At 42.8% G+C, this 20866-nt stretch overlaps 3 protein-coding genes, 1 long non-coding RNA gene and 1 pseudogene across 9 annotated transcripts in view; 3 read left to right on the forward strand and 2 right to left on the reverse strand.

Annotated features, from left to right (window-relative positions):
- Nucleotides 1-23: 23 nt before the first annotated feature.
- LOC135333076 (CWF19-like protein 1) lies at nucleotides 24-4036 on the forward strand (annotated as a pseudogene).
- Nucleotides 4037-4357: 321 nt separating this feature from the next.
- LOC135333077 (probable serine/threonine-protein kinase DDB_G0270146) lies at nucleotides 4358-8497 on the reverse strand. Its single transcript, XM_064528005.1, has 3 exons — nucleotides 8433-8497; nucleotides 6736-8282; nucleotides 4358-5266 (listed from the first exon to the last, which is right to left on the reverse strand). Exons 2-3 carry the CDS (start codon nucleotides 8269-8271, stop codon nucleotides 4358-4360), a joined length of 2445 nt encoding a protein of 814 aa, XP_064384075.1. The 5' UTR covers nucleotides 8272-8282; nucleotides 8433-8497.
- A 72-nt stretch (nucleotides 8498-8569) lies between these two features.
- Nucleotides 8570-20866, forward strand: part of LOC135333354 (uncharacterized) — a 31112-nt gene continuing 18815 nt past the window's right edge. Inside the window, exons 1-4 of one of the 2 annotated variants that reach the window (XM_064528333.1) lie at nucleotides 8570-8679; nucleotides 8838-9721; nucleotides 9949-10345; nucleotides 10507-10786. In XM_064528333.1, the coding sequence (XP_064384403.1) occupies nucleotides 9659-9721; nucleotides 9949-10345; nucleotides 10507-10649 (603 nt within the window). In that variant the 5' untranslated portion in view covers nucleotides 8570-8679; nucleotides 8838-9658 and the 3' untranslated portion in view covers nucleotides 10650-10786. Of the gene's footprint in view, nucleotides 8680-8837; nucleotides 9722-9948; nucleotides 10346-10506; nucleotides 10787-20866 lie in introns of those variants that run through there. The other variant, XM_064528334.1, reaches the window with a different exon arrangement.
- LOC135333388 (uncharacterized) lies at nucleotides 12138-15338 on the reverse strand. 2 transcript variants are annotated; one of them, XR_010393850.1, is made up of 7 exons: nucleotides 15201-15338; nucleotides 14832-14977; nucleotides 14520-14622; nucleotides 13127-13297; nucleotides 12622-12760; nucleotides 12318-12472; nucleotides 12138-12269 (listed from the first exon to the last, which is right to left on the reverse strand). It is a non-coding gene; the product is annotated as an uncharacterized LOC135333388 (long non-coding RNA). The 2 variants fall into 2 exon arrangements; XR_010393852.1 differs by having other exon boundaries at nucleotides 14814-14977.
- LOC135333322 (uncharacterized) lies at nucleotides 16672-19125 on the forward strand. Of its 4 annotated transcripts, XR_010393823.1 has the most exons (6): nucleotides 16672-17123; nucleotides 17296-17422; nucleotides 17500-17798; nucleotides 17882-17914; nucleotides 17973-18103; nucleotides 18231-19125. XR_010393823.1 is itself a non-coding variant. In XM_064528289.1 (5 exons), the coding sequence occupies exons 2-5, from the start codon at nucleotides 17303-17305 to the stop codon at nucleotides 19047-19049; spliced, it is 1479 nt and encodes a 492-aa protein (XP_064384359.1). In that variant the 5' UTR covers nucleotides 16686-17094; nucleotides 17296-17302; the 3' UTR covers nucleotides 19050-19125. The 4 variants fall into 4 exon arrangements, 3 of the variants coding, with proteins under 3 accessions (XP_064384359.1, XP_064384358.1, XP_064384357.1); XM_064528289.1 differs by having other exon boundaries at nucleotides 16686-17094; nucleotides 17296-17798; XM_064528288.1 differs by having other exon boundaries at nucleotides 16688-17123; nucleotides 17296-17798.

Here is a 20866-nt window from a genome sequence, read left to right on the forward strand (position 1 = left end):
TAGAAAAGCACGCAATATTAAAAATGCAATCCAGCTGGATATGTAACAAAAAAGAATCCTTTCACTATGTACGTCTAGATAATATTAAAATAATCAGTAATAATTATTGCCAAGACTTGAAAAACAAAGCCTTACAGAGAGTGAGGCTCAAGTTTACAGGAGTACGTTATGGTAGGTATATAAAAGCTATTTAGTTGATCTTACCTGTACTGTATAGAAAGCTTGATAGAGTGAAGTTACAGAGCTAGAGAACTGTAGAAAGAAAAGGAGATACGCCCTTTCTTTGTGCAAGCAAAAGCGAAGGGGTGTGGCTGGTATTTGCTAACAAGGTTTTGTGCATTATTTAGAATACCACCAAGTCAAGGATGAAAATGTAAGGAGCTAGCTAGCTCTAGTGCAAGTGTACTCACCTAGATCTCCTTCTCCCCCTCACTCAGTCTGGTGTGTGGAGATGTGGAGGGTCACTTCAAGCAACTGTTTAGCAGAGTCCAGAGCATCCTCTCCAAGAACAAAGACTTTGAGGTAGCTACATACAATGGATGCACACACTCACTGCATGCAGTGCCAGTGCATTTATTGTCCCTTTATGTAGCTGCTGTTGTGTGTTGGATCTTTCTTTAGCTCTGACTGCCAGGAGGAGTGGAGCAAGTATCGGGAGGGGGTGGAAACAGGTAATTAAACGATATTAAATCACCTTCCTCTGACATTTATTACACCCCCATGCACAGTGCCTCTACCGACGTTCATCCTTGGCCCGTGTTCGATTGAGCATGGCCAGTTCTATGGAGACTTGTCACGTGATGGAGGAGAGCTTTGCCCCAATGTCACATGTCTAGGTACAGTGTATGCATGTTGTTAACCACTCTATCAGTACACACATGAGTCACACTCCATTACAGGTCAGCGTGGAGTGTACAGTGCGTCCAGTGGTCTGAGGGTGGCCTATCTCAGTGGGAGCTACCAGGGGAGGACCTATCAGCATCATGCAAGACAAGGGAGATAATCTATTGGTCAGTTCTCTTCCCAAACACCTGGAGGAGTTTTTGAACTAGTTTTTGTTTCTCCCTCTAGCGACCATATTTTACTGACTCTGATGTGTCCTGGCTGGAGGGTCAGTGCAGTGGAGAGGGCTACCGTGGAGTGGACATTCTCCTCACCTCTGATTGGCCCGGGGCAGTGGACAAGTTCACAGTGGCTCCTGTGAGACCTAGCTCCCAGTTATTGTAGGATGGACCAGTACCTTAATAATACCTTATGCTCATGCAGGACGGACTGGACCTGAGTGCAGTGGGGGCAAAGCCTCTGAGTAAACTGGCCATGTGTCTCAAGCCACGCTACCATTTTGCAGCTCTACACCAAACCTTCTATGAGAGAATACCGTACAGGTACAGTACGTCCATCCCTGTATTTTGATGTATTAGAGTCTGCTCTTTAAATTGAGTTCTGATGTTCTAGAAGCCTGGTATTCTTAAAATTTTTTTTGAAACGAGCGATAATTTCTTTTTTTCGGAAGAATGCCTTAACTTGAAAGGCTTTTTTTGTAAATGTGATTCAAAATAACTCTGTATCTGAGTTTTGGGTGAGATCCAGATATGAGTGAGGGGGGATTTTTGCTGTTTTCGATCTAACCCTACTATTAGCACTACATAATTACGATTTAATGTATTGAAAGGCGTTTTTCTAAATATCAGAAAATAAATGTGATTTGACCAACGCAACTAAAGTTTTGACCCTTTAAAATATAATTATACGTACATGTTACATGTCCTCATCTTTAAATCCCTACACAGTAATACCTCCACAACTTTTGATGCTAACTGTATTGTGCTTCATTTCATGCAGGAATCACAAAATCCTCCAAGGCAAGCCACATCATGTGACACGGTTCTTAGCTTTGGCTCAAGTGGGAAATCCAGACAAGAAGAAGAGAGTGAGTTGAAATCATTCTAGTCCCATTAGTATTACATGTTATTAATGATGACATCATCTTCATACCTGCAGTACCTGTATGCATTCTCTGTCACACCCATGAGCTCCATGGACGAGAAAGAGCTGACTCAGCAACCACCCACTGCCACCAACTGTCCTTACACTGAACTAGTCAAATTTTTGGTAAGGAAAACTATTATCCCATAACGTCTAGCTATTGTTGAAGGGCCAATTAATATACTAATTTTCCAAACAAAAACTTGCGTTATGTAGCACTCTGAGAGTCCTATCTCCATTTGTGTTGTAGTTTAAATCCACCCATGTTTTCGGAGGTCAAAGTTTATTGTGTACCTACCCCACACACTGTGCAGAGGGAGTCTCAAGAGGAGGCTGGGCCTAACTTCTTCTTTGATCAGAGAGCTCTTGATTCTGCTCATCGTAAACAGAAGAGACAACAGGACGGAGGACCCCCTGCAAAGAGACGACCCCCTCCCCAGCCCAGGGGGCCGTGCTGGTTCTGTCTGGGGGGCAAGGAGGTGGAGAAACATCTCGTGGTCTCCATCGGAGATCATGTGAGATAGAGTGTGTTGTACTTGCTAATACTGCACATACAAAATACAATGTAGCTCACAAATAGCAGACCACTAACAGTTTGTATTGTATACCCTATATAGACGTACCTGGCTTTATCCAAGGGTGGGATGGTACCAGAGCATGTGCTGGTCCTACCCATCGGTCACTATGCAGCCTCCACTGACGCACCACCAGTGAGTTCATGTGCTGTGTGTACCACTGCTGTGTGTGTATAGTCATTGTTTGTATTGTGGAGAGTATGTTTCCATGCTCTGTGTGTACTATTTAGCAGTCTGTAGTGGTCAGCCTGTAAGCAGGTCACCCTCTATAATACAGCCAGGTTAATGGGCCCCAAAGTCTCCATAGCATGTGTTTGGACCTGTGTTAGCAGACCACCTCTTTAGTACAGCCACTGTTGGTCTACCCACTGTGTAAGCAGAGATCACTATACCATATATCATGCATGTACACTGTATGACCTGTGCTCTATTACTGTAGGAGGTTTTGGAGGAGCTTGGAAAGTTTAAGAGTGCTCTGAGGAAGTACTTCAACAGCAAAGATTAGTCGTGTGTCATCTTCGAGAGAAACTACAAATCACAGCATCTTCAACTACAGGTCAGTACCGTCAAGGCCGTATTATCATGTGATGTGATTGATACTGTATGGTTGGTGTGTTGAGATTAGGCTACAAGGTTTTGAGGGCAAACAGAGGAATGTGATTTCTCTTTTTATGGTTCAGGGACTCTTTCAGCTGCCGTAACTTGAATTCTATTTCAACGGTTTTATGATTTTACAAAGAGGCCATCTAGCAAAGATCGTGATGTCATACAATAATTTTATAGGTCTTTGAAATCGTATTTGTGAAGCCATTAGCATTCGCAAACTTACATTATTATTATGTGGAAATATTGTATAAATACGGTACATGTTAGTGTGTGTATGGTAGATGTGTTGACTGATAGTTGTGTATGGTTAGTGTGTGATGGTAATGGTGGTCACTGTAGGTTATTCCAGTGACCAAGATTCCATCTGATGCTCTGAGACAAGCCTTCATAGATTATGGGTGGAGTATGGGGGTGTGGCTTGAGACTGTGCCCAGGGAAACACCACCCTCAGAGGTAACACACACACATCATAGCTGTACCATGTTCTACATACCATTCTCTAAGCCTTTTAGTGATCGAAACTTCTCTTTACCATAATGTATTGCTACACACACACTCCTCCCATCACCCACACACACACACACACACACACACGCAGCTTGATGACATGTTGAATGCTTTTATTGGTTGCAATATCAGCTGCAGGGAGGTGTTGGCTGCTTCTCTCGTTCTGAATCTGCCCAATCGGATCAACTGGAAGTTGTGTCTGGCAACAAAGGACGAGGAGACGAAAGCTGCTCTAGAAATGACATTTGATTTCACGCTGACACTGATTCATTTTCACTTTCACTTCTGTATAATTGACGTTTTGTGTGTTTGTTGTCCCTATATATGCATGATAGTATTATACGAGCAATAATAATTATAGTTGAGCCAAAATACCTGCCACTATTATACACTTATAGCGAGCGAAGGTCAATTTTCAATATCACTGAAGACTGAAGACTGTCCCAAAATATTAATGTTGTATTAGAATGCAATGGGGTCCATGAGCTGGAAGAGGGTCGTTTATGCTGACATTGTAATGTCTATGATTAAGGGGAGGGGCTGGTTATACATGCATGCTGCACACACAAAACCTCTACTTAACCTCTATCATGTACCATGTAAGTATAATATTATTATATGCAGCATGTTTTCAAGAAAACGATTATTATGAACATTTGAGGTATATTTATGCCAAAACATTCTCAAGAAATAGTTATTGCAGTTCTAATTTTATACACAGTTGATTGTCTTCCATTGTTCCATCCCCCAATCATAAGGCACTCTGTTGGAGACAGTGACACAGTGGCAGCGTGTGGTATAGGAGATGGTAGATCACCAACGTAGAGCCAGGAGTCCATCGAGGATGAGTAGGCGTAGATCCTTTGAGTGACTTCACTATCCACTCCACTAACAGCAAAGAGGGTGTCGGATATCGTTACAGGGGAGGGCCGGTAAGACGGTGTATTGGATATTGTATTCCAGACAGAGTCGGCTTTGTTGGCACTCCCATCATCCTGTCGGTCTGCTGAGATGAGCTTGTTGACTTGAGCAGCAAACACCTTGTTTAGATTGTTGCCGTCAAATCCTCCCATTAGGTACACTGTGTTGTTGTAGACAATTCCTCTTTGGTCAGCACAAGCATACGGTAGTCTGTCTGTCTCGCTCCACTGGGAGGTGCTGATGTTGTAGATCTCAACATTATCAGTGTAGATACGAGGGCCCAACCCACCTCCTGCTACGATCAGATGTGTTGGGAGACTAACGACTGCTGGCCACTTCCTCGCTGTGGGCATGGGTGGGATCGTCTGTTTCCAGTTCCTTCCTTTGTTAAACACATGTACCACGTTGGATCTAGAGTAGGAGGAATCCATACCGCCAACTGCTACCAGTTCACCTTTGATCTCTCCTAGACCAAAATAGCGTACAGGAAGTCTGGGCAGAGTTGACCAAACGTCTTGTGGCGGATCGTAACAGTGGACACAGTACTCGTCATCGTCATCACAGTGTCCTCTACCATAGTAGACCTTGCCATTGATGGTGACCGCTTGCCCACTAGACATCTTCACTGGAGTCTCAGAGCACTGACTGTAGGACAACTGAACCTGTAGGGACTGGAGAATACAGAGAGTCAATAACTTGTGTTGCATGTGATTAGGGGCATATTTGGCTATCTAATAACAGGGAATCAATGTAAGGTTCACTCAGACAAGAGGGCTAGTAGTTCAAGGTTACTATAGCAACAAATAATATATTATAAGCATCCTGTGGGCTCGACACAAATATCGTATAGAGGGTTATTTTCATATGGTGGAAATGTTTGTACTTTTCATATTAGTAGAGCTCATATGAAAATTAATACTGTAAAATTTTTCTGGCACAATAATTATGTTCAACATCACTATCCTGAGTAGCCTTGATTCCAGGCCGCGAAGAGAAAGGCGGCCTGGTATACTTTGTATGCGCATGCGCGAAATAATTGACAACAATTTCATCATACAAAATTTTATTGTAAAAAACGGACAAAGTTACGACAATGTAACCACAATGGCAGCTTTTAATCAAAGTAGAATAATTATGCTGCAGCAGTGTTACTTCTTCTAGCTCTGTTTATCAAAGAGACAGTTCAAGAAGGCCTCCCAGACAGCTAGAGCTTGCCAGCTAGGAAGAGTGGTTGACTCTTTACTACATCAGTAGTAGATCTTGAGTGAATATTAAACTTCCTGAGTGTCGAGTTAAAGCTTATTAGAAGCTTTCAGGAGTAATCATTAGCTTCTTTATCTTCAGCAATGACTTCCTGTCGAACATAAAGGCAAGATTTAGTAGCAGAAGACTTGCCTGGTCCATATTACCACAGCCTCATCAGGGGACCCACAGGAACACATCATGCCTTTCATAACATCTGTAAGCCTTACAGTGTAGGGTGTCGTTAAGTAGAGACTGACTTGGCTTGATACAATAAAGGGCGTAAGAACTCAGTCATCTTTGCACAATACTTCTATGTAACGGACTGTAACTTCAGAATACAAATAGTATACGGTTTATTTTACTGACAGTATCCACAATTACACGGATTACCCCCTTTTTTGAGGTAATGTACGCGCATGCGCATACAAGGTATACCAGGCTGCCATGCGCATACAAGGTATACCAGGCTGCCTTTCTCTTCGCGGCCTGGAATCGAGGCTATATCCTGAGCTGTACGAATAAGAAAATTTTAAATAGGCATATGAACCAATGAAAATTACCCACTATAAGGTATATATTTTTTGTTACTATGGTAACCTTGAACCACAAAAATAGACCTACTATTGGCACTTATATTTGGAGTGGTGATTAGCATACAATACGATGGCTATGTACACTACGAGTAATTGTACATGACCATTTATTACAAGCCACACTATACACAACAACTTGAATTTTAATTACCGAGGCATCGCAAAAAAGAAAATACTTCGTCCTGTATTGGAACAGTAAGCTTTGGACTTGGTACTTCTATTAGGGTGGTGATATAATAAGAGATATGAGGGTATCATATTTTAGATGTGTGCACTTAGTGGTACAGTGTTGATGAGCTCACCTGTGGTTTGCTGGTCAGGTAGTCTCTGGTTTTGGTCAGTTGGTTGTTTAAACTCTGAATGGTAGTTTTATTTTTTTGAAGGTAAGTGTCCTTGGAGGCAAGCATCGAATCTTTGTCAGCAATAGTCAAATCTTTGTGGGTGATAATAGAGTTTTTTTCTGCTAAATGAGCTAGCTCTTGTTCCACTTGTGCAGTGAGATTGGTGACATCTGTTTCCAGTTGAGCTATTTTCGTAGCTTTAGATACAAGCTCGTTGTGAGTGTAGTTGACGTTGGCAATTTGTTGCTCCACTTCTTCAGTGAGTTGCTTACATCGAGTTTCTACCTCAGTAATCCTAGCATCTTTGGAGAGAATAAATGCATCTTTTGTGGCAGCCAATGATTCTTTGAGCTCCAATTCAACTCTGAGATCCTCTACCTCTACACTATGTTCAGTTACTAGTTGATCAGTTTCCACAGAGTGCACCAACTGCATACGCTCAACAGTGTTTTCACTTTCTTCCTCTTGTCGTCTTTTATCCTCCGCCAGTGCCTCGTTCTCTCCTGCTTTCTCCTGGATTGCCGAGTCCTTCCTTACAACCTCCTCCTCAAGCTCCCTCTTCTCTGTCAGTAGGGCACTCACTCGCTGGAGCATCTCCACTCTGTTCTCAAAGGAGGGAGGGTGTTCAAGTACCACACCCACCATCCGACCCACTATCTCCACTGCTCTAGGCCTTTGCTGAGGGTTGTTGCTGAGACAGCGCATGATGAGGTCCATCAGAGGGTGGTCTGAGGGAATCTTTCGAAGAAACTCTTCACGTCGTTCAGCTTCCGTCACTGGTATCAAACCATTGGGATTAGCAGGATCGATTCGTGTCTGGCCGATACTTGGTAGTGGCCACTCTGCTGTGAAGGTGTGAATCATCATGATCCCAAAGGAGAACACATCCACACTGGTGTCATAGTGGGGGTTGGCAACCATCACTTCGGGGGGCATGTACGCTGGGGTACCAGGGGTCTCCGTCATTCGACTCACTTGAAGGGGGGTCAAGTTCAATATTCGAGCAACCCCCAGATCGGATATCTTGGCCGTCATGTTGGTGGACAAGAGGACATTGTTGGCTGAGAGGTCTCTGTGCACAATGACTGGTGTTTGACCATGGAGGTAGACCAGGCCCAGTGAAACGTCATGGAGGATGGAGAAGTTGATCTCATCGGGGAGAATACCGTAGCGCTCGAGACAGCTGGTCAAGTTGGTGGGGAGAAACTCCATGACTAGGATGGGGAACTGAGAGCCTTCTTCAAAACAGACTCCCAGAAACTGAACAATGTTGGGGTGCCTAGTTTGACTGAGCAGGTGACACTCCTCCAGATACCTTCGTGCTGCATACCCGATTCCAGCTTCATACAGAGCTCTGTGAAGCTTCTTGCCGGCACATTTCAGTCCTCGATACTCTAGCTCCATGACAACAGCGTAGGAACCATGTCCAAACTCATTCTTAGTGATGCGAATTTGTTTCAGAGTGAACTGCTCGAAAGCTTGTGGATTTACAGCCATTGTCTTGGTTACTGTGGGAATAGAAAAGCATACAATATTAAATTAATAGGCAATCTAAACAAGTCAATTAGAATCCTTTTTTCTTTTTTGCATGCATGGAATGTAAAGCATTGTTAGCTGCCTTACAGGACCATAATCTTATGCAGTTACAGTATTCTTACCTGTAAAGAAAGCTTGATCTTTTGTGCAAGTGATCTTTGTGCATCATGTACATGAAGATGAGCAGCCAAAAGTTCATGGTACGACTTTTTTGCAGCAAAAGGAGGTGTGGCTCGTACAGCTTGCGCATTATTTAGAATACAACACATCACTATCGCCTCTCCACAGGCCTCGCGCGCTCCAGGCGCTAGGCTGGCTGCACTGTACTAGATCTGAAAATAGAAAATCAAGCTCAACTCTCTTCAGCTGGTATGCTTAGACTAGAGCATTCAGTACTAAAGTTACTACTGATGAGTGATTGTATAATGTGTTTGAAGCGATTGCATGGAACAGTATTCTGTTATATTTGATTGGTGAGTGAGCAACCAACTAATCTCAACTGTCCCCTCCTCCCCACACGTACACAGAACAAGGTGTCCGTACGTAACCATCAACTGCCCACCTTCCCCCTGCCACCCTGGAGAGTATGTGTTATCCTACAGAGTTAGTTATCCGGACACAGCCAATTTTGGAGTATCGTCCTCTCAGAGTATCAGTGTACAATGTAGACAACTTGGCCTGGTGGTCAACCAGCAACCCCTACTCTGTAACACCACCTTTATTCTCTACCCCTATCCCAGTGTGAGCCTTGTGGACATGAGCAGTGGCAGTGTTGTCGAGGAGAGAGGATGGAGGAACAACAATTGGACTGTCGTTGCTAGTATCAGAACAGATGCCGATCGTGGCAAAGAAGTCGGGAGATATGAAGAAACTTACGCTGTTTTCAGAGACATTGAGATAAAATCTGCTGGCGATTACGTGCTTTTGTTTGAAGCGTATGCCGAACCTGCAGAAGCTGATCTAAGGTCGTCAACTGTGTACTCTGACCTCTTCACTATTACCCAGCATCAAATCACAAAGTTAGATATCACTTATGATGTAGATTTCAACACGACCATTGGAGATCAAAGAGATGCATTCATTACTGCATTCCTGGTCAAATTCCGATCTTCCTATCCTCAAGTTGAGATTATTAATGTGACCCTCACAGAAGGTAGCATCATTGTTGGTGTCACAGTAACAGCAGTTCATTTTCAACGGTACAACATTGACCCCATTCAACGTGGCTCAAGACCCAGCGTTCCCAGTGGTGATCCCAACACTACCACCGAGCATCCTTGAAGAGCACTTTGTACTCATACTAGCCATTGTGATACCTGGTGTGGTGCTCATTGTGTCATTCTTATTTATGCTGGTCGTCTGTTGCTGTGTGTGTCATCACAAGAAGAACAGGAAATCACTTAAACTTGAGGTGAGTACATGTATATAATTAAGAATGTGGCCTTGACTGGTATGCTTACATTGGAATTGTTGCCATAATTGTAGCTGTTGCGTAAGTGAAAATAATAAGTGATTATAGTGGAACTGTAATTATGCTGTGTGCTAATTACATGTACGTATGTCCACTATCGTAATATTATTCCTTATGCTGAGTAGAGCAACCATCTCAACTGTCCCCTCCTCCCCACACGTACACAGAACAAGGTGTCCTCACATGATTCAGAGGAACGATACGTAACCAACAACCGCCCACCTTCCCCCGGCTCTGTCACTGACTACTATCTCCTCCCAGACAGAAATGGAAAAGATGTCGACACCCAATCCTTCGAATCCCACGAGCTCAACTCTCTGGCCTCCACTCCAGTTAGTCAGAGGAAGACAAACGTCCTAGTCTCTGAGAGTGTGGATGTCAAAGTCAGAGCAAAATCTATCAAGACTCCGGACGTGTTCTTTGCCAATCCCAGTGCCGAGGAGGCACTAAAGGATGAGAAGTTGGAGACACTAGATACCAATTTTGATGAAGTGGTTCATTTACCAACCACCAGCCAAAATATCTACTCCACCAATACCAGCGGCAGTACCAACAACAATACTGGTAAGTTAATTTTTCGTAAATCTCTCCTTTGATTGGCCGAATGCATGTACCTCTACAGTACCTTTGAAAGCTGTTCGTATGAATAGTGCAATGTAGCTACTACATGTATATATCCTCTTACTGTATAGCGTGCTGAACTAACCCCCCCCCCACACACACAGTAGCATATGAGAGCAGGACTCCCTCTGCTGCCACTGTTGCCCACAGCCTGCTCCCACCTCCCTCAGCCATACCCTCACAGTCCTCTGAGAGTACAAAGGTCAAGAAGTACGAGAGCATGAAGGTGGAAGACATTGAGAACTAAATCACTGACACTTGCAAAAAAAAACATTAGTAGTGTACTCTATTTATTCTTGTATGAAAGAGCAATGTTTTTTTGTCGTAGCGATTATCTTAGAATCTGATAATCTAATGTCTATGTATTATTAATTTTGTGTAAAATTTAATTAGCTGCATGTATCTGTGTGCAAGACTCCTAAGCAGTTCGACTGATACTATATAAATTATAAATTGTACAGCTATATTATAGCTATAATATTTATTATATATACATGTGTACGCGTGTTTTTCAACACACTCAAGATCAATTCAACGTACTCTAATCCAACCTTTTATTATCATAATTATTAATAATAATTAATAATTAATGGTATAATTATAAGAAACTTTTTTGAAAATATTTGCAAGAAAATTGTAAAAATAAAACTACTAAGTGATTGTGAAGGAGAGATTGAGTGAGGTCGGTCTGAATTAAGTGATTCAACAAAACTGTTCTATTTGAATGTGAGAGCTCCTACTAGGGCAACTCCTAAGCTGATTGCAGCAACTGTGAGCCAGGCAGTAGGGCGGCGGTTCTCAGCTCTCTGGTTTTCAGTTCTCTCTTTGGCTTTCTCAGAGGCATCAATACTCACTGCTCCCTTGATGGCACCCTGGATGTGGAGAAATAAAATTCAACAAAAAATAAATAAAAATGCAGTGAAATACAGTAGTTAAATACTCTACAAATGCATACAATAATCTCTTACCCAACCGCCATGCTCGAGAATCCACTGAGTGAAGTCGTGAAGAAATGTTGTCTGCCATCCAACGATACTGTCTATCAAGGGAGTCTTGTTCTCTTCATACAATCGTTTCGCTAGTACGCTCGTGAAGAAGAGCAGCACTGCAATCTTGCCCCACTTGATGTCGTCTACCATGAGCCTGGAACAAGAGTCTTGATATTCAGCATAGAGTTATTGGTGAGATATGTCCAGCATCTTCACTCTGCCCTCAATTTCTTGTTGATGCTTCAGTTTCAGGTCTGTACAGCAAGTTTCCAACGTCGAAATCGCATCTTTAAAACCTTTATCGTTCTCAAGAAGACCCCTCATAAGCTTGGCGTGGCTGTAGTTGGATTTCAGTTGTATCCCGTCTCTCTTCAGCATAAAATCCACGAGGTGATGGCTGATGGCACTGATTTGGGTTTTGATTTGGTGAAGGTCATCTCTTGAATGGGCCATAGTTGAAGGAGACTGGAGTGGAGACTGGAGAGAGTGGAGGAGCGAGTTAGATTGGAGCGGAAGTTGGTTGGTCGGGATAACATTGATACACTAATACAAAGAGCCCCTCCTTATATAGTACACCCATAACCAAAGAATTTGTGATTTTCTCAACGTCCGGTGTTATAATTGAAATATGAATATCATTAAATATACCACTAAGGAATGTGCTTGAAATTGCTTTTGCAACAGCTCTGTGCGCATGCGCTTTAATTGCATGCAAAATAAATTTTACAAACACAAAATAATTATTACTGCAAGATTCCTTTCAATAATTTAAAAACCGAAGCAAAAATGATAAATAATTATGCTTTCATACAAAATGTTATTGTCCCTAACAGTTTGTGGTGACTCTTTTCTGACTGACCAGTGCTCTCATGTATCTCCTGTGAGGGTGGGGTATTGTAATCATGGTGACTTTATTAATCACTTACTCACTGTACTTGGTATCGTCTAGCCTCCTTCACTGGCCTCACTCTCACACATTTACTCACTCACTTGTACTTCTTGTACTTGGCATTGTCTAGTAGCGCTGTCCTTCTTTCCTTTCCTCCTTGTACTCCGCAGCATAGGTTTACTGTATCAACCACTACCAGAACAGAAATTAATGCTTGAAATATAAACACTTGGGAGTAGACCAACCTACCCCCCTCAACTTGTAAACAAAAGGTAAACAAAAGTTCCTATCAAAATAATGGCACAATAATTATAAGACTAGCTAGTACATCATCGACTCACAGAATGTTGAGGTTCTCCTCCACAATTCTCTGTAGCACAGTCTCTTCGTCGTTCTTTATTTCCTCCTTTGAGTCCATCTCTCTGACCCTCCTTCAACAACCCCTTCTCCACTGCCAGCTCCTTAGCCTTACCACGATATCTGGGGACATAAATAACTACATGTCTACAGAGGATTTTATATGCTACTTAAATACAGCCACTATGAACACCTCATTCACACACTGTGGGTATGTGTTTACTTGCCGTTGATATAAAATGTGTATCAATCAATCTAAAGTTTTCTGTATGGGCTTAAAAAGAGGCCTGGTTCTGAAAAAGCACCACTTATAAATTATAGATAGCCAACGCTTTTTTCCTAAAAATAGAAATTGACAATGTGGACCGGAAACTAATTGCTGATTTATACACACTGTATGGTAGCACACCAACAGCTACTAAATGCATCTTTTAGTTCCTAACTTCAATAATGGCCTCTGTTTTGAGACGCCTTGCAAACTAGTCTCACCTTGGCATTCTGAGAGAGCTGCAGTGATGACTGTATTGCACGAGTGCCACCAGCCGCCGAGGTACTGGACAAGAGAGATGACGATGATGGCCACACCCACAACCACTCAGATGTTCACCTGGGGGGTCACTCAACGACGGTAGTAGTGATAGTAGCGATGGTACCCTTGCTCTGTGGGGGGGGCAGTAACTTATTGTGTGAGTGTGTGTGGTGGGCGTACGATGTGAATGATGCTATTATAGCAACTATTTACTTCCTAAGGATGCATCTCTCTATATAACTAGTGTTCAAGCTGGCGCTGTGCTAATGCCTCTCGCCATGATTTGCTTTCGCTCAAAAGTATAGAAGAGAAAGTATAGAAGAGGAAAAAGTGTATAAAATAATCTGTCTAAAACTGACTTGCAATTGTATAATTATGGTATCATTGTTGTGTTTTGTGGCTGCTTATACCAGGACCTCAAGGATCTAGGAAGCAACAAAGAAGAAGATTTTGTTTTCAATTAATTATAAGCGGAAGTGCATAATTATTTCATAAAGTTAGCTTATCTATATAAATTCACTGAGAAGAAAAGACTTATTACATGCATCTATTGTTGTATTATGTGGCTTTAATACCAGGACCTCAAGAAAGAAGAAAATTGGATCTGTAGTTCATGCAGTGTATAATTATAATATTTAAGAAGAAAAGACTTGTGTACATGCATATTGTTATCTATAGTAGTGTTTTGTGGCTTACCAGGCCCTCAAGAAAAATATGATTCTGCCAGGAGGATCTGGATCTGGGGAATGAGCGCGCATGCGCATTACATCCATAGGAATAATTAAAGGGTGTGTCCAAAGAGATCAATTTCACAAATGGCTACTGCTAGCTAGCTGTTTTAACAGGTATTTTCTGAGTCTTGTAGCTAACAAAAAGCTAGCGCTTTAGTGCAAGGCTAACTCATATGTTGAATAGAAAGTTTGTGCGGACAGATGATGCTATGAAAGATTCTGAAGAGACTGCAACAGCCTTCAATGTGAGTCAAACTAGCCATAACTCGAGAAAGAAGCTTTAGTTTGCTAATCCACGAATCAAAATCCAAGAGAACGTGGCTAGAAGCCTATAGAAGCTGTTAGTTTTCGTCGCATTGCAACCGTTGAGCAGTTACAGCTGGAACAGACACACAGACACACAGACACACACACACAGACACACACACAGTCAGCTTTACCGTATCCCTCGTGCGGCTACGCCTCGAGGCATAACAACTCCATTAGCATAACTATCCAATTAACAGGCAAACAGAGAACTGCCATTAGAGTAGCCATGGTAAAGTTATCACCAATTGCAGGGGAAGTGTCTCTAGTTACTAGTAGGTAGTGAGTAATAACTACTCCCTAGCCCTGTACCTACCAGGGTTCTCAAGCATGTAGTCATAGTTTGCTCTCTCCTCCTCATCCTTCAGTATCTCGTAGGTCGTGCTGATGAGCTGGAACCTCTCCCTAGAGCCCTCAGCCTGGAGGGGGGAGTGAGGTATTAGGGGCACACAAAGAAATGGAGAGTATAGTATTCATTTCATGAGGGGAGGGGGTACATACAATGTGTCTACACTGTGCAATTCACTTTACTATGGCAACATTACATTAGATAAAGTTATAAAGCATTTTGCGATGGTTTAGGACTAGCTGTATATCTACTGAGACTAACCAACTCTCCCTCTGTTACCTTGTTCTTGTCAGGATGGTACTCCAGTGCCAGGTGTCGATGGCTCTCCTCATCTCAGGCTGTAACCAAGCAACAGTGTGTGAGCACAGTCAATAGCTCCACCACGTACGTACAGCTCAGTGTGACATCTTTGTCCACTTGAAGAACTGCATGTAGGGAACGAGAATAATTATCAGCTAGTCAGGTGTTAACCTGGATGATAGGTAGAAACAGCTCCTACACTCACTATTGACAGAGTGTATGTGGTTGGAGTTGTGGATTATTAGATCTGGCTAGCTAGTTCAATGCATGTAAATCATTTTAGAGCTGACTAGAGATGCTGTGATTGTAGAAACAGGTGTATCAGTATAATTATCTGTATGGACTGACCGTCATAGCAGCTCTCTCTGCCACAGTAGAGTCCCTCCAGAAGACCAGCAGCACTGGAGAACAACGCTGACAGAGCACAGGACACCAGGAGAACAGTTAGTGTCTTCATCAGGAGAACTGTCCATGAGCTGGAAGAGGGTCGTTTATGCTGACATTGCAATAGTCTATAAGGGGGAGGGGCTGGTTGCACTATATATTTCATGTTCACTCAAGAAACACTTATTAACCCGAGGCGCGTGGGCGGCCACGGGTTATAATAGTCGTTTGGTTTGTTTGTTACCCGAGGCGCGTGGGCGGCCACGGGTATAGTAGTCTGTTGGTTTGTTAACCCGATGCGCGTGGGCGGCCACGGGTTATAAGTAGTCGTTTGGTTTGTTAACCCGAGGCGCGTGGGCGGCCACGGGTTATAGTAGTCGTTACCCGAGGCGCGCGTGGGCGGCCACGGGTATAGTAGTATGTTGGTCTGTTTGTTACCCGACGCGCGTGGGCGGCCACGGGTATAGTAGTCTGTTGGTTTGTTTGTTTGTTACCCGAGGCGCGCGTGGGCGGCCACGGGTATAGTAGTCTGTTGGTTTGTTTGTTACCCGAGGCGCGTGGGCGGCCACGGGTATAGTAGTCTGTTGGTTTGTTACCCGAGGCGCGCGTGGGCGGCCACGGGTATAGTAGTCTGTTGGTTTGTTTGTTACCCGAGGCGCGCGTGGGCGGCCACGGGTATAGTAGTCCGTTGGTCTGTTTGTTACCGGAGGCGCGTGGGCGGCCACGGGTATAGTAGTCTGTTGGTTTGTTACCCGAGGCGCGCGTGGGCGGCCACGGGTATAGTAGTATGTTGGTCTGTTTGTTACCCGAGGCGCGCGTGGGCGGCCACGGGTATAGTAGTCCGTTGGTCTGTTTGTTTGTTTGTAATGTGTGAGTCTACTCACCTGCATGCCATGGCACTGCGTTTACAGCATGGATAGCCTTCATACAACAAGTTATTAATTTTAATAGTGGCAGAATTTCATGTTAAACCTTCGTTGTCAAATAAAAACGAGCAAAAGCTAAGAAGCTTGTGACTGGGTCTGCTTACCTGGATGCTCTAGCACTGCGTTTACAGCATGGGTAGCCTCCACACAACAAGTCAGTACTTCTAATAGTGGCAGCTTTCGGTGTTAAAGCTTCGTTGTCTAATAAAAGCGAGCAAAATGTAGCTTGAACAGAACTTGCACATGCGTTACTTATAACTGAAGTGATCCTGTACCAGGTCCAGAAACAATGGAACAGGGTCACTAAAGTAGAAAGCTGTATATACCAGGAACAATATTGGAACAGGGTCACTAAACCAGAAAGCTTGCTTTAGCTGACTGGGATCCATGCAGGACCTGGAGCCATACTTCTCTGAGAGTCCATGCTTCTTTGCTGTGATCCTAATCCACAGTGCATATATTTATAGTACTACTAGAGTAAACCACTGAAGATCAGCCACCATGATAAATCGGCCGCTCGTACGCCAACACAGCACTTGCAAATTGATTTATTTTTGCTACTATATAGAGCTCTTGATGTGATGTTCCTATGAACCAAACGAGACTTGCAACCAACGTTGTGTTCCGGAGTTAGAGTTAACTTTCCAGCGCTGCCGAAAGTACATATATTCAGCCAATTGCATGTATTTCTGGCACAACGATCTTCTCTAGAGTAAGGAGACACGATCCAGCTAAGATTAACTTCTAGTAGTAGCTAACTATGTCTACTAGCTGCATGCAAAATATGAAACTCTGTGGTGCAGCTGTTCTACTACTAGCCACGCTTTTTTCTCACAAATCTACTGATTGAAATTCGGCCACGCCCATTGCTTTCAAAACTATCTTGCCACGTGGATAAATCGAAAGTGCTACTGTGTGAGACGTGTTTCCAGGTACTAGGTGCTTCTAGGCTCGCTTCTAGGTAATTAATGAGCTAGCTAGCTTCATGGCCATATTTGTATCTATGTTTTGGCAATGGTTTACAGTGTGCTTTTAGTATTGTAATAACAACAGCTTCACTTCACTTTGAGACAAACTTAGAACCCCACAATTATGGTGCTGAACATTTATTTTTGTCTTTGCTTATTCTGTAGGTTACATATGGCTGAAGTACCGCTAAAAGAAAGAATATTTTATAGCCGTACTAAGAAAGCTGCGACTGTATGTGAAGTTAACTCAAAAAATCGCCCACCCTCATACAAGCATTGGGATTTGAAAACCGTAAGCACTGCTTGTTCAGCTATTAGAAATGGTACGTTGAGTCAACGACGTGCTGCTGAAGAATATGGTATTCCTAGGTCCACACTGGGCGATTACTATCGAGGAAGCACTCTTCCTGGTGCCAAAAGTGGCCCAAACAAGTATCTCTCTGATGCAGAAGAAGCAGAACTGACCAGGTTCTTGATTAGATGTGCCTCTGTTGGCTTTCCTAAAACCAGAAGTAATGTAATTGCAATTGTGCAAAGAGTGTGCGACCGTAAAGGAGTCAAGGTCACAGTCACTCATGGTTGGTATGAAAGCTTCACAAAGCGACACTCGGAACTAGTTTTGCGAATTCCTGCTAAATTGTCTGTAGCAAGAGCAAAAGCCACGGATGGTGAGTAATGTGCATGTGCATGTACTTGTATATGTGTGGGTCTCATTGTTTTGTTACCACGTGATTCTGATGTGCATTTATAGGAGTGAGTGTTCAGACTGGGAGAAAGAAAACAGGTTTGTATTTGTGTACATGCATGTATTGTACTGACTGTATATTCATGGTAAAATGCAGCTCCAGACGACCAAGCTCCTGTTGTTGTCATTGATCCTGAGAGCCCAGTGAAAAGCAGCGGGGAAAGTGCTGCAAGGAATGTCAAATCTACGCCCTTTAGTACACGTGCTGGTGACTCGAAGGCATATAAGGTAAATAATGTATTACTTGTGCAGTTACACTCCATAGGATAATATCATAGAGTTGTATATCATACAGCGGGTAATTTTCGTGGGGTAAGATTTGTTATGATGCTTATGTATGTCATTGTATCTGTAGGTACACTTTCAAGTATCCAATGAATCATTGCTTGATGACTCAGAAACAAATCCGTGCTTAAAAGATTGGGTTAGTGATCTAGGTCTCTCTCTTTATGAGAAACAAGCCCTTCAACGTAATGCTTGGCTGTCAGCAAATCATATTTCTGCTGCAAATATGCTGCTCAGAAGAGAATTCCCTCATCAAAACGGACTTCAAGATACTATGTACTTGCTTGAAAATCTCCAGTGGAGATCGTCAGCTCATGAATTTGTGCAAATAATTCATGTTGGAGGATTTCATTGGGCGTGCTTATCAAATAAATTATCATCTGATGCAAGTAAAATACAGCTGTATGACAGTCTTCACATAGAACCTGGCCCTACCATTATTGAACAGTCTTGCACGATTCTCCATTGTATGAAAGACCGTTTCACAATCCAAGTTGTGAATGTTCAACTTCAGTATACTGGTGATTCTTGTGGTTTGTTTGCCATCGCTATGGCTTATGATTTATGTTCTGGTCGAAACCCTTTGAAAATCAGCTACGATGAATCGATGATGAGAGTTCATCTGGAGCGTTGCTTCAACAATCGTGAACTGTCACGCTTCCCACGAGCTGCAAAAAAAAGGGATTGCCCCAAGACAATAGTCGCAAAAACGCAGGTTCCTGTATACTGTAGTTGCCGATATTCTGATGTGGAAGTCACATCGAGGTTTGGGGATATGGCGTCATGTGACAGTTGCAGTAAATGGTACCACCAGGATTGCGAAAACATTCCGAACGCTGTTTTTAATGATACTCAAAAAACATGGTTTTGTATGTCGTGTAGCCAGTAATAATAATATTGTTTTTATGTTCTTTTTGTAGTCTATTTTGTCTATTTTGTCTGTGGTACCATATAATCGTTGAGGATTGCTCTTATAATAGTTGGGGCGGTTGGAGTCGAGGCTAATGATGTTATAACCTGCAATGGGGCGTGGCCGAATTTCAATCAGTAAATTTGTGAGAAAAAAGCGTGGCTAGTAGTGGAACAGCTGCACCACAGAGTTTTATATTTTGCATGCAGCTAGTAGACATAGTTAGCTACTACTAGAAGTTAATCTTAGCTGGATCGTGTCTCCTTACTCTAGAGTAGATCGTTGTGCCAGAAATACATGCAATTGGCTGAATATATGTACTTTCGGCAGCGCTGGGAAGTTAACTCTAACTCCGGAACACAACGTTGGTTGCAAGTCTCGTTTGGCTCATAGAAACATCACATCAAGAGCTCTATATAGTAGCAAAAATAAATCAATTTGCAAGTGCTGTGTTGGCGTACAAGCGGCCGATTTATCATGGTGGCTGATCTTCAGTGGTTTACTCTACCTGTTCTCAAATGTTTCAGCATGCCTCCAGTCTGGTTTAGTTTTATTGCTCCTGAGTTGCTGTGCAAGTCATGCATGATGATGATAACAACATCACTATATGCACTGCATTATATCAGTCTTCTGGTTTCTTTATAGTCATGTCACCAGCCGAGGGTTTGCACTTTAGTGCTCTAGTTACCCGAGGCGCGCGTGGGCGGCCACGGGTATAGTAGTCCGTTGGTCTGTTTGTTTGTTTGTAATGTGTGAGTCTACTCACCTGCATGCCATGGCACTGCGTTTACAGCATGGATAGCCTTCATACAACAAGTTATTAATTTTAATAGTGGCAGAATTTCATGTTAAACCTTCGTTGTCAAATAAAAACGAGCAAAAGCTAAGAAGCTTGTGACTGGGTCTGCTTACCTGGATGCTCTAGCACTGCGTTTACAGCATGGGTAGCCTCCACACAACAAGTCAGTACTTCTAATAGTGGCAGCTTTCGGTGTTAAAGCTTCGTTGTCTAATAAAAGCGAGCAAAATGTAGCTTGAACAGAACTTGCACATGCGTTACTTATAACTGAAGTGATCCTGTACCAGGTCCAGAAACAATGGAACAGGGTCACTAAAGTAGAAAGCTGTATAATACCAGGAACAATATTGGAACAGGGTCACTAAACCAGAAAGCTTGCTTTAGCTGACTGGGATCCATGCAGGACCTGGAGCCATACTTCTCTGAGACTCCATGCTTCTTTGCTGTGATCCTAATCCACAGTGCATATATTTATAGTACTACTACCTGTTCTCAAATGTTTCAGCATGCATCCAGTCTGGTTTAGTTTTATTGCTCCTGAGTTGCTGTGCAAGTCATGCATGATGATGATAACAACATCACTATATGCACTGCATTATATCAGTCTTCTGGTTTCTTTATAATCATGTCACCAGCCGAGGGTTTGCACTTTAGTGCTCTAGTTTGTTTGTTTGTTTGTTTGTGACAGGTGAATCTACTCACCTGGATGCCACAGCACTGCGTTTACAGCATGGATAGTCTTCATACAACAAGTTATTAATTTTAATAGTGGCAGAATTTCATGTTAAACCTTCGTTGTCAAATAAAAACGAGCAAAAGCTAAGAAGCTTGTGACTGGGTCTGCTTACCTGGATGCTCTAGCACTGCGTTTACAGCATGGGTAGCTTCCACACAACAAGTCAGTACTTCTAATAGTGGCAGCTTTCGGTGTTAAAGCTTCGTTGTCTAATAAGCGAGCAAAATGTAGCTTGAACAGAACTTGCACATGTGTTACTTA

This window comes from Halichondria panicea, chromosome 3 (assembly GCF_963675165.1).
Source record: "Halichondria panicea chromosome 3, odHalPani1.1, whole genome shotgun sequence".
Taxonomy (NCBI): domain Eukaryota; kingdom Metazoa; phylum Porifera; class Demospongiae; order Suberitida; family Halichondriidae; genus Halichondria; species Halichondria panicea.